Here is a 12,613-nt window from a genome sequence, read left to right on the forward strand (position 1 = left end):
GATTAAATTTCCCAAAGGGCCACATGAGAGACCGTGACTGTTGTGGAGGATGAACCAATAGACTGAAATTAGTTCTGCTCAGTAGTAATATTAACATAGTAATTACAATTATTTTTTAGATTAATTGAATCACTTAATATTGAGCAGGGGTCTAAGGGGTAACATTTCTCTTTATGGAGAGTGACATACCAGCTGGCTTGTCAAGGTAAGGAGGCTTATTCGCCGTGCAATGCTCCTCTGGGAAATTAAATATGCAAATTGCCTCTTACCTAGCCAAATCAATTCTCATGCTTCGCACTGACGAGGGCCAACAGCCCGAAACACCGTCTGCGAATTGAGATACTGATTTGGCTTTTATTCTAAGTCATATTACAAGACTCGTTAAAGGGTTGATTGTGACTTGTAGGATCGCTACTTCCAACAGGTGGCGCTATAGAGTTTAAGTCCTCTTTTTCTCAGAAGAAGCAATTTGCATATTTAATATTGAGCAGAAATAAGTATGCTGACAGCCCTCTACATACAATGAGCCCCAACACAACCCCTATATATAGTATGAGCCCCTACACAAAGTATGAGTGCACACAAAGCCCATCCATACAGTATGAGCCCTCACATAGCCCCCAATATACAGTATAAACCCCCACATAGATACCTAGATACAGTATGAGCCCTCACATAGATTACTATATAGAGTATGAGCCACCACATATCCACCTTTATACAGTATGATCTCCACGTAGCTCCCTGTAAACTGTGAGCCCTCACATAGGTTCTATTTACAGTGTGAGCCCTCACATAGGTTCTATTTACAGTAAGAGCCTGCACATAGCTCCCTAGATACAGTATGAGCCTTCACATAGCCTCACATATACAGTATGAGCCCTCACATAGCTCCCTAGATACAGTATGAGCCCACACATAGCTCCTAATATACAATATGAGCCCGCACATAGCTCCCAATATATAGTATGAGCCCACACATAGCTCCCAATATATAGTATGAGCCCTCACATAGCTCCCTAGATACAGTATGAACCCTCACATAGCTCCCAATATATAGATTGAGCCCGCACATAGTTCACAATATAAAGTATAAGACTCCACATAGTGCTCTAAATACAGTATTAGCCTCATTTATAGCGTATGAGCCCTTACATAGGCCCCTATATACAGTATGAACCCCCACATAACTTCCTATATGGAAGATGAGCCTCCACATAGCAACCTATATACAGTACGAGTCTTCACATGATATATATATATATATATATATATATATATATATATATATATATAGGCACACATCACATATAATTAAAACCTACAAGAGAAAAAAGTAAGCAAAAACCCTGATGTAACTAAATAAAAAAGCAAAAGTGCATTTAAATAACACAGAGTTTTTAGTAATACTGTTTTTTGATCAAAAAATAGCACAAAAGCCATCCCACCTCGTCAAGGTAACTCTGATCGGGACAGTCCTACACATCACATATACATATTTTTTAGAAAAAGCACAACACATAAACACATACTCACCTTGCTCGCATTCACCCGACGCTCTGCTCCTGTCCTCTAAGCTCCACTTCTACTTGTGGCTAGCGCGTACATGCTGGCTCACGCTGGTGTAAGCTGATGACGTTATTGCACTGGCACGTCACAGCAGAGGTGATGGGAGCTCCCTTAAAGCTGCGCCAAAATCCTGTATCGTTGACAGCGAAGCGCCAGGAAAGCCCCCTGCTGGGATATGTGCCATCAGCGGTGCACAAAGCTTTATAATGAGGACAATCTGGCCATGGGTCCCATGAAGACTCGGGTCCCGGGCAGTAGCCTAAATTGCCCTCATTATAACCCACTTATGGCTGTAACCTACTCGGGGGCCTTGCAGCTAGGTGTACCTTCTCTGGACCCTTCTTACTTTGTCACTCTGCTCTCTGGTCAGTCCTCTGAGCTGGCACGGTCCTCTCTGGGTGTCTGTAACTCTCTCTCTCTCTCTCTGTTCCTTAGGATCAAGCTATCTCTGTCCTGATCTGATTGATCTGATATTAATGAATAGTGATGGGAGAATCGATTTGCAAGACTCCATCAACCATGTCAGTAAGCTGTGATAGCTGGACAGGAGGCTTCCAAATTTCCTCACCTCCTGGCATTCCTGGTTCTCCTATAGATTAAACGGCTTACCACAACATTTTGTGTGCCCTGGCTAATCAAAATAAGTTCTATAAGGAGGATACGGACATTTGTAGGCCTCTCTTCCAGCACTCACAGATAACTAGGAGCATGGGAAAAGGGGTGAAGAATGGAGAAAGGACGTGTAGTAGTGATGAGCAAGTATACTCGCTGCTTGGGTTTTCCCGAGCACGCTCGGGTGGTCTCCGAGTATTTGTAACTGCTCAGAGATTTAGTTTTTGTCAAGGCAGCTGCATGATTTATGGCTGCTGGCCAGTCTGAGTACATGTGGGGGCTGCCTGGTTGCTAGGGAATCCACACATGTATTCAAGCTGTCGAGCAGCTGCAAATCATGCAGCTGCGTCAACAAAAACAAAATCTCCGAGCAGTCACAAATACTCAGAGACCACCCAAGCATGTACAGTATATTGGATCACAATTCTTGCATTGTAATATTGTGATCCACTGTTTTCAAATGAATTGAAGTGCAAGATATTTAATAATTAAGAAATGAGTAATAATTCCTGACTCATATACCTAATTAAATTGTAGGTCAGGTTTTAGTTGAAAATAATTAATGAGCCTAGAGATATTTTGCTTCCAATCTCTCTAGATATTAAAGATATATATATATATATATATATATATATATATATATATATATATATATATATATATATATATATATATATATATATATATATATATATATATATATACTAGTAGAGGTGAGTGCATGCATTAAGTAGGCACATTAGGTAGGTATAACCAGCATGCTTAAGTGAAGCTACATATATGCGGCCAGTACAGGTGGACGCAAGTCACCTACAATCCAATTGATCGCCTTCCTAGTGATAGCACATGTATGATCACAGGCTCGACACCCAGATCAACACCAACACGTGGGATCAGAGCGGGAGACCATGCATGTACGAGTAACGGTGACATGCGTCCACTTGTACTGGCCGCATATATGTAGATGCAGAGCGCGGCATGGCACTGACAGATGCTTCCCTGTTTTCCATATATTTAGGTGACTACTGAGGTGTGCACAGCTATAAACCCCTAATAACTAACAGTATAACTGTTCTGTATGACTGCTTCTTCCTGTGCTAGCAGATAAGGAGAGGTGTACTTACATTTGTAGCGCTGCACTTCGTCCCTGCAGCCACCATTCCTCTATCAAATATAAAAGCTTTGCATTGCCCAAAGGTAACAAGGAGGCCTTGGATGTTCAGGGTGTCCATACCGCCACTACAATACAGCAGTCCACACATTACATCCCTGTAAAAAAAAAAAGAAAGAAATTGCTTTGCGCTAATTTTTTTTTTACTAAAGTTACTGAGATGTGCGCCTTTCAACATTTTTTTTTTACAATTTTCTCTATTAACCCCTTTACCCCCAAAGGTGTTATGCACGTTATTGACCGGGCCAATTTTTACAATTCTGACCACTCTCACTTTATGAGGTAATAACTCTGGAAAGCTTCAACAGATCCCAGTGATTCAGATATTGTTTTTGTTGTGCAATTTGTCCTGAGTACGCGGACACCCCATATGTGGGGGTAAACCACTGTTTGGGCGCATGGCAGAGCTCGGAAGGGAAGCAGCGCCGTTTGACTTTTTCAATGCAGAATTGGCTGGAATTGAGATCGGACGCCATGTCGCGTTTGGAGAGCCCCTGATGTGCCTAAACAGTGGAAACCCCCCACAACTGACACCATTTTGGAAACTAGACCCCTTAAGGAACGTTTCTAGATGTGTATGAATCTCCAAGTGCTTCACAGAAGTTTATAACGCAGAGCCGTGACAATAAAAAATCTTTTTTTTCCTCAAAAATGATTTTTTAGCCCGCAATTTTATATTTCACAAGGGTAACAGGTGAAGTTGGACCCCAAAAGTTGTTGTCCAGTTTGTCCTGAGTACGCTGATACCCCATATGTGGGGGGAACCACTGTTTGGGTGCACATCGGGGCTCAGAAGGGAAGTAGTGACGTTTTAAAATGCAGACTTTGATGGAACGGTCTGTGGGCATCATGTTTCATTTGCATACCTCCTGATGTACCTAAACAGTGGAAACCCCCCACAAGTGACCACATTTTGGAAATTAGACCCCCCAAGGAGCTTTTCTAGATGTGTGGTGAGCACTATGAACCCCCAAGTGCTTCACAGAAGTTTATAACGTAGAGCCGTGAAAATAAAAAATCATGTTTTTTCCACAAAAATGATATTTTCACCCCCAAATTTTTACTTTCACAAGGGTAACAGGAGAAATTGGACCACAAAATGTATTGTGCAATTTATCTTGAGAACACTGATACCCCATATGTGGGGGGGGGAACCACTGTTTGGGCGCATGGCAGAGCTCGGAAGGGAAGGAGCGCTGTTTTGGAATGCAGACTTTGATGGGATGGTCTGCAGGCGTCATGTTGCATTTGCAGAGCCCCTGATGTACGTAAGCCGTAGAAACCCACCACAAGTGACCCCATTTTGGAAACTAGGCCCCCCAAGGAACTTATCTAGATGTGTGGTGAGCACTTTGAACGCCAAAGTGCTTCACAGAAGTTTATAATGCAGAGCCGTTAAAATAATTTTTTTTTCCACAAAAATTATTTTTTAGCCCCAAATTTTTTATTTTACCAAGGGTAACAGGAGAAATTGGATCCCAAAAGTTGTTAAATTTGTCCTGAGTATGCTGATACCCCATATATGGGAAAAAACTACTGTTTGGGCCCACGTCGGGGCTCGGAAGGGAAGTAGTGATGTTTTGGAGTGCAGACTTTGATGGAATGGTCTGCGGGCGTCATGTTACGTTTCCAGAGCCCCTGATGTGCCTAAACAGTAGAAACCCCCCACAAGTGATGCCATTTTGGAAACTAGACCCCCCAAGGAACTTATCTAGATGTGTTGTGAGAATTTTGAACCCCCAAGTATTTCACTAAAGGTTATAATGCAGAGCCGTGAAATTGAAAAATAATTTTTTTCCCCACAAAAATGATTTTTTAGCCCCAAATTTTTATTTCACAAGGGTAACAGGAGAAATTGGACCACAAAGGTTGTTGTCCAATTTGTACCTTCCACTTGTCATCAGGACTATTTTTTAATTTTGTTCTTACCACACCAAAGGGCTCATTAAATATGAATAAGGACAATGATGGCCGTGTTGCAAACAGTGGTGTAATTCTAAAAGCAGCATTCCACATGGCCGCTATGGGGCCTGTAAATCAGGGTGGCCCAATGCTGGCACCGCCCTGTGTGCAAGGCTGCAATTGGGCGATTAACCTGTGTGGAGGGTTACTGGGGGCCATAGTGTCTTTGTGGGACTGTGGAGGTCTATCATATTTTTGGGGACTGTGAGAGCCATTATACTGTGGAGGAATCTTCTGCTGCAACAACATCTAAGCATGCCAAGTCTCTATGAATATTTGGAGACCCATACATTTAACATAACACCATATTGAACGCTCAGTCTTACTAGTTTAACAGAAGGTGAGGGAACTTCAGGAGCTAAAAGAAGTTATAGGATATACTTCTCTTTGGGATTCTCCTTGGCATCCTAACCTATACAACTTGGAGGGCTGTGATCCTGATCGGTGTCGTACTTAATTAAGTCCTTCTCTAAGCTGCAGGAGGAATTAGAATTACTTCATATGACCTGCTCATCAGGCAGAGTAGCTAGAAGTGAAGGGCAGACGTCCCCTGAATAGTATAATAAATCTCACTTGCGATTGGTTTACAGAAAAAAAAAACCCGTAAAAATATATATAACCTTTATTGAATATCATGTAAGAAAAAATAGGTAGAAATACCCTAAAGTAGAATAGCCTATATGGTTTGGGCTATAGAAAATTGTAGGCTGCCTTTTTTTGGACAACTCTCTACTGCCATGTGATTATTGATTCTCTCCTGATGAACCTGTGTTTGGGGGAAACGCGTCGAGAGTCTTTTTGTTTCATGTGAGGAGTCTCTTCGTCGGACCCTCAACCACCTATACACCACAGACTAACAGATGAGTATAAATTGTATTATAAAGGTAGCTATATCATAGGGGCACATTATGCACCTATTGTTTTTTTTCTGATATCTGGGTGGTATGCTGGCGTGCTATGACACCTGAATTGTGTCTATCATTTTTTGAGTATGTTGTTCTATAGTAGTACCAGTAAATTCCCAATACTTATATGGGGCCAATGATATGGTGTTATTAAGATGTAGCTGAGTACCTAGACACCTATTCTCTACGGGTTTATACACCTGTTATCATGTGCATGGGGGATGAATGACATATCCTGTCTCCTTACTTACCTCACATTTTTGGTTGTTCCCATTCATGTTATACGACACAATATACCATTACACGATTGTGACAAGCCGTCTGGCCTTCTATTTCTAACTATCATCTTATAGGGTATAACCAGATTAGGGACAGCCATCGTTCGAGCGGGGGCGCTATTCTCGTGTTTCTTAGGGTGCCAACCTCCGCATCTAGGTAGGCAGGCATATAGGTGTTTTTTGTAGTGTCTAGGGAAATATCACCCATATCTGCACATCTATTGAATGAGTAAGCGGCAGCACTGTTTTGTCACTGGTTCAAGGTACTACTACTTTATATCTTAAGGTGGCTTACCTCTCTATCTTTTCAAATAGAGGTTATTAGTGGCTGCGTAGATATCATCCTAGTCATACCAGGGGAGGATATCCCCCTACAATTTTCTATAGCCCAAACCATATAGGCTATTCTACTTCAGGGTACTTCTACCTAGTTTTTCTTAAATGATATTCAATAAAGGTTACATGTATTTTTACGGGGTTTCTTTTTCTGTAAACCGGTATCTTTCCCTTGTTGGTTATTTAGTTTGTGAGAACACACTTGCGATTGGTCAATTAATTGGGAGCTGAATCTATACAATACCGGTCACTGTTAGGGTACCGTCTCACATGACGATTTACCAACGATCACGACCAGCGATACGACCTGGCCGTGATCGTTGGTAAGTCGTTGTGTGGTCGCTGGGGAGCTGTCACACAGACCGCTCTCCAGCGACCAACGATGCCGAGGTTCGCTGGTAACCAGGGTAAACATCGGGTTACTAAGCGCAGGGCCGCGCTTAGTAACCCGATGTTTACCGTGGTTACCAACGTAAAAGTAAAAAAAAAAAACGTACATACTCACCATCTGATGTCCGCCAGGTCCCTTGCCGTCCGCTTCCCGCTCTGACTGAGTGCCGCCGTACAGTGAGAGCAGAGCACAGCAGTGACGTCACCGCTGTGATCTGCTCTCACTTTCCGGCCGGCAGACAGTCAGAGCGGGAAGCGGACGGCAAGGGACCTGACGGACATCAGATGGTGAGTATGTACGTTTTTTTTTTACTTTTACGCTGGTAACCACGGTAAACATCGGGTTACTAAGCGCGGCCCTGCGCTTAGTAACCCGATGTTTACCCTGGTTACCAGCGAACGCATCGCTGGATCGCTGTCACACACAACGATCCAGCGATGACAGCGGGAGATCCAGCGACGAAAGAAAGTTTCAAACGATCTGCTACGACGTACGATTCTCAGCAGGGTCCCTGATCGCTGCTGCGTGTCAGACACTGCGAGATCGTAACGATATCGCTAGAACGTCACGAATCGTGCCGTCGTAGCGATGAAAATGCCACTGTGTGACGGTACCCTTAGTTTTAGTGTTATCAAAATATTCAGTTTGAAGTAAAGGAAAATGAAAAGAGGAGATAGTCCATTGTAGAGGGACAATGGTGAGAGATGTACAGAGGTTCCCTTCCTTTCACTGAGTGAGGCACATAGATTGTCACATGTGTACTTACTTCATCGGGTATAGAATGCCTCAATTCCTTTATGATATCGGGCAGAGGAGTGACTCCCTATGTCCTAGATTCAAGCGTTAATATGGGATTAACAGACATCATTAATAATGTCTATTCTGTAAATATTTTCCTTATGCCATTGGATTGTACTCTGGGATATGTGGAGGACCTCAAGACTGACGATCTGGGAAAGACTACAGTGGCAAGAATACTTTATATGGAAAGGAAGTAGATATTAGCACACCATTGGATAGAAGAGAAGCCATGAGGCAGCAGGCCATTGACATGACACATGAGGCAGCAGGCCAAGCTTTGACGAAGCAGGCCATAGCCAGGACACATGAGGCAGCAGGCCAAGCTATGAGGCAGCAGGCCAAGCTATGAAGCAGCAGGCCAAGCTATGAAGCAGCAGGCCATAGCCATGATACATGAGGCAGCAGGCCAAGCTATGAGGCAGCAGGCCAAGCTATGAAGCAGCAGGCCATAGCCATGATACATGAGGCATCAGGCCAAGCTATGAGGCAGCAGGCCAAGCTATGAAGCAGCAGGCCATAGCCATGATACATGAGGCAGCAGGAAAAGCCATGAGGCAGCAGGTCAAGCTATGAAGCAGCAGGCCATAGCCATGACACATGATGCAGGAGGCCAAGCTATGAGGCAGAAGGCCAAGCTATGAAGCAGCAGGCCATAGCCATGCTACATGAGGCAGCAGGCCAAGCTATGAGGCAGCAGGCCAAGCTATGAAGCAGCAGGCCATAGCCATGCTACATGAGGCAGCAGGCCAAGCTATGAAGCAGCAGGTCATAGCCATGATACATGAGGCAGCAGGCCAAGCCATGAGGCAGCAGGCCAAGCCATGAGGCAGCATGTCAAAGACATGAGGTAGCAGGCCGAAGGAATGAGGCAGTAGGCCAAAGACATTAGGCATGAAGCAGCAGGCCATAGCCATGACAAGTGTCATGTCGGATGCTGTTCAGACCAGGTCGTTCAACAGACAGCGGTAATTCCGCTTTTGACCACTATGTGCTCATTGGCGTTGGCTAGATTTTATCTAGCTGGTCCGGGGTTAATTTACCTGATGCTCGGATTGGAAGCTGGGCCATGCCCATTGCCTTTAAATAGTTCTCCTGAACATTGGGCGTCGCCGATTATAGCTTCTGTCTTGTGCGTTGTTATCTCAGTCTGGAGTGGTGAGCTAGTAGTTGGAGTATCGTTGCTGGTGGTGTATTTCCCTTTGTCTTATTTACTCCTTCCTATATTTGTATTTATTTTGCCCTGCGCATTTATAGTGTATTCCTGAGTGTCTGCGGCATGGTGTATATTTTCCGTTATCCTTGTCTGTGCTAACTGTGGGTATTGGTGTATAATCTTTTCACTGGGTGGTGTGCGGTGGTTTCAGCCTAGGGTTCAAACAGGAGACAGGGCGAGGCCTAGACATGCACACCATCAGTGTAAACTCTAGGTAGAGGGTCAGTCAGGATTTCCCTAGTCTGAGGGAAATTGCAGGGGCCCGGGTTATTAGCTCTTGCCCACCTAGTCTCCCCGTGACATTATAATCGGCCTTTAAAACAAAAAAAAAACAAAAAAAAAGAGTTTCCTTTTTTTGTTTTGTCATGGATCCCATGACTTCCATAACCCGCCAGTTGGAGGCGCTGTCCTTACAGGTCACTGAGTTGAGGGGGCAGTGCAGCAACAGGGACTAGCAGTATCTAATGTGCAAGCTGGAGCGACAGGTAGAGTTGCTGAGCCTAAGTTTCCTTTGCCTGAAAAATTTGCTGGGGAACGCAGTAAATTTGTTTCTTTTCGTGAAGCTTGCAAACTATATTTCCGTATGCGCCTCCTCAGGTAATGAGGCTCAGCGTGTGGGCCTGGTGTTGTCATTGTTAAGCGGGGATTCCCAAGCATGGGCGTTTTCTTTGCCATCTGATTCTGCTGCATTTGACTCTGTGGAGAGTTTTTTTCCTTTCTTGGAAATATTTACGATGAGCCAGACAGAATGGCTCTAGCAGAATCTAAGATACGCACTATTCGCCAGGGGAAGCGAGTTGCAGAGGATTACTGTTCTGAATTTCGTCGCTGGGCGATCGATACACAGTGGAATGATCCAGCGCTGCGGAGTCAGCTTATTCATGGGGTTTCTGGAAAGGTTAAAAAAGCCCTTCTGATGTACGAGACTCCTACTTCTCTAGATTCCGCTATGAGTCTGGTTGTCCGCATTGATCGCCGTTTGCGTCAGGGGGAGCATGAGACACCGCCTATCGGAGAGGGTTTAGGTTCACGTGAAGTTGCTGCAGGTGAGCCCACGGAGCCTATGCAAATCGCAGGGGTGTCACATGTGAAGCGTCGAGCCCCTGAGCTCAGGAAGCAGAGAGCCTGTTTTTACTGTGGTAAAACTGGTCATTTTATTAACATCTGTCCTCTACTGTCTAAGAAAAACGCAACGGCGGAAAACTTCTAAGCTTAGAGGGTGTGGAGTAGACCAATCTGAGCTTATGTATATCCTCCATGGTGGTTTCTCAATGCATGCTCCCTGCTAAGGTTATAATCGCTGGCAGTGAGCTGCCAAATACTGTTTTTGTGGATAGTGGTTCAGCGACAAATCTCATTGATGAGGAGTTTGTGCGCACAGCAGGTTTTAGGATTGAAAAACTGCCTCATCCTATCCGCGTGGTCACCATCAATGCTGCTCCTCTCTCACAGGGGGAGATTACTGAATTTGTGGCTGAGGTGAAACTCCACATTGGGGTTCTACATTCCGAGCAGGTTACATGTAAGGTGCTCAGGAATCTTCCTGCTCAGGTGGTTTTGGGTTTTCCTTGGTTGTCTATGCACAACCCGGTAATTGACTGGAAAACTCAGGACATAATTCAATATAGTGAATTCTGCCAGGAGAACTGCCTGGCCACATGTGTGTCTGCTGTGACTTCAAGCGTTCCGGAGTCACTTCTGGATTTTGTGGATGTGTTCTCTGAGAAGGGTTGTTCAGAGTTGCCGCCACATCGCCCCTATAAATGTACTATCAGGTTTAAACCAGGGGCCAAATTGCCTAAAGTAAGGATGTTTAACATCTCTGGTCTGGAGAGACAAGCATTAAAGGATTACATTGCTGAAAGTTTGAGCAAAGGGCACATCAGGCCTTCATCCTCGCCTGTGGCAGCAGGGTTCTTCTTCGTGAAGAAGAAAGATGGCGGATTACGCCCGTGTTTGGATTTCAGGGAATTGAACCAGATTACGGTTCGTGATCCATACCCTATGCCACTAATACCAGATTTGTTCAACCAGGTGGCAGGTGCTAAGTGGTTTACCAAGCTTGACCTCAGGGGGGCGTACAACCTCATAAGAGTCCGTCAAGGTGATGAGTGGAAGACGGCTTTTAATACCCCTGAGGGTCATTTTGAAAATTTGGTGATGCCGTTTGGGTTGACTAACGCACCTGCAGTGTTCCAACATTTCATCAATGATGTGTTCTCGCATGTTTTGGGGAAATTCGTTATTGTATACCTGGATGACATTCTCATATATTCTTGCGACCGTGATACTCATTTAGATCATGTCAGGCAGGTGTTACAGCTTTTCAGAGAGAATAAGCTCTATGCTAAACTTGAGAAATGTGTATTTTCTGTTCAAGAGTTGCCTTTCTTGGGTTATATTGTGTCTGCTTCTGGTTTTAAAATGGACGCCGCGAAGGTGCAAGCGGTGCTGCATTGGGAACGGCCTGATAACCTGAAAGCACTTCAGCGGTTCCTTGGGTTTTCTAACTACTATAGGAAATTTATCAAGGATTTTTCCATCATTGCTAAACCGCTAACTGACATGGCTAAAAAGGGTACCAATTTCTCCGTTTGGCCTGAGGCTGCTGTGCGCGCATTTGAATTTCTTAAGAACAGTTTTGTTTCAGCCCCCATTCTTGTGCAGCCAGACGTATCAAAACCTTTTGTTGTGGAAGTCGATGCGTCTGAGGTTAGTGTGGGGGCGGTACTATCACAAGGCTCATCTTTGAGTGATTTGCGTCCATGCGCCTATTTCTCCAAGAAACTGTCGTCCGCCGAACTTAACTACGATATCGGCAACAGGGAGTTGTTAGCAATCAAGTTGGCCTTTGAGGAATGGCGACACTTCTTGGAGGGGTCGGTACATCAGGTTACTGTTATTACCGATCATAAGAATCTGCTGTATTTGGAGTCAGCCAAGCGTCTGTCCCCCAGGCAGGCTCGCTGGGCATTGTTTTTCACGCTGTTCAATTTTGTTGTCACTTACAGACCGGGGTCTAAAAACACTAAGGCAGATGCTTTGTCCAGGTGTTTTCCGAGGGGAGAACCTCGGGAGGATCCAGTACCCATCCTCCAAAAGGGTGTTGTGGTTTCGGCTCTCACTACCGAGGTTGAGGCTGAGATTGCCGAGGCTCAGGAGGAGGTACAATCTGAGCTTCCCATCAACAAATCTTTTGTACCGCTTCATCTCCGCTTAAAGGTTTCGGCAGAGCATCATGATGCTGTCCTGGCTGGCCACCCAGGGGTTAGAGGTACCTTGGAGTTGGTGTCACGTCGGTTTTGGTGGCCCAAGATCCGACAGGACGTGGTCTCATACGTGTCAGCTTGTTCCACGTGCGCTAGGGCTAAGACG

The 12,613-nt window shown here is 44.7% G+C and overlaps 1 protein-coding gene across 4 annotated transcripts in view; it reads right to left on the bottom strand.

Annotated features, from left to right (window-relative positions):
* The window catches only part of LOC143775027 (zinc metalloproteinase-disintegrin-like 4a), a 118,726-nt gene that overhangs the window by 5,794 nt on the left and 100,319 nt on the right, over nucleotides 1-12,613 (bottom strand). For all 4 annotated transcript variants that reach the window (XM_077262844.1, XM_077262845.1, XM_077262846.1 and 1 more), the window contains one exon: nucleotides 3,306-3,450. In XM_077262844.1, the coding sequence (XP_077118959.1) occupies nucleotides 3,306-3,450 (145 nt within the window). The remainder of the gene's footprint in view (nucleotides 1-3,305; nucleotides 3,451-12,613) is intronic.

Source organism: Ranitomeya variabilis, chromosome 5 (assembly GCF_051348905.1).
Source record: "Ranitomeya variabilis isolate aRanVar5 chromosome 5, aRanVar5.hap1, whole genome shotgun sequence".
Lineage (NCBI taxonomy): Eukaryota > Metazoa > Chordata > Amphibia > Anura > Dendrobatidae > Ranitomeya > Ranitomeya variabilis.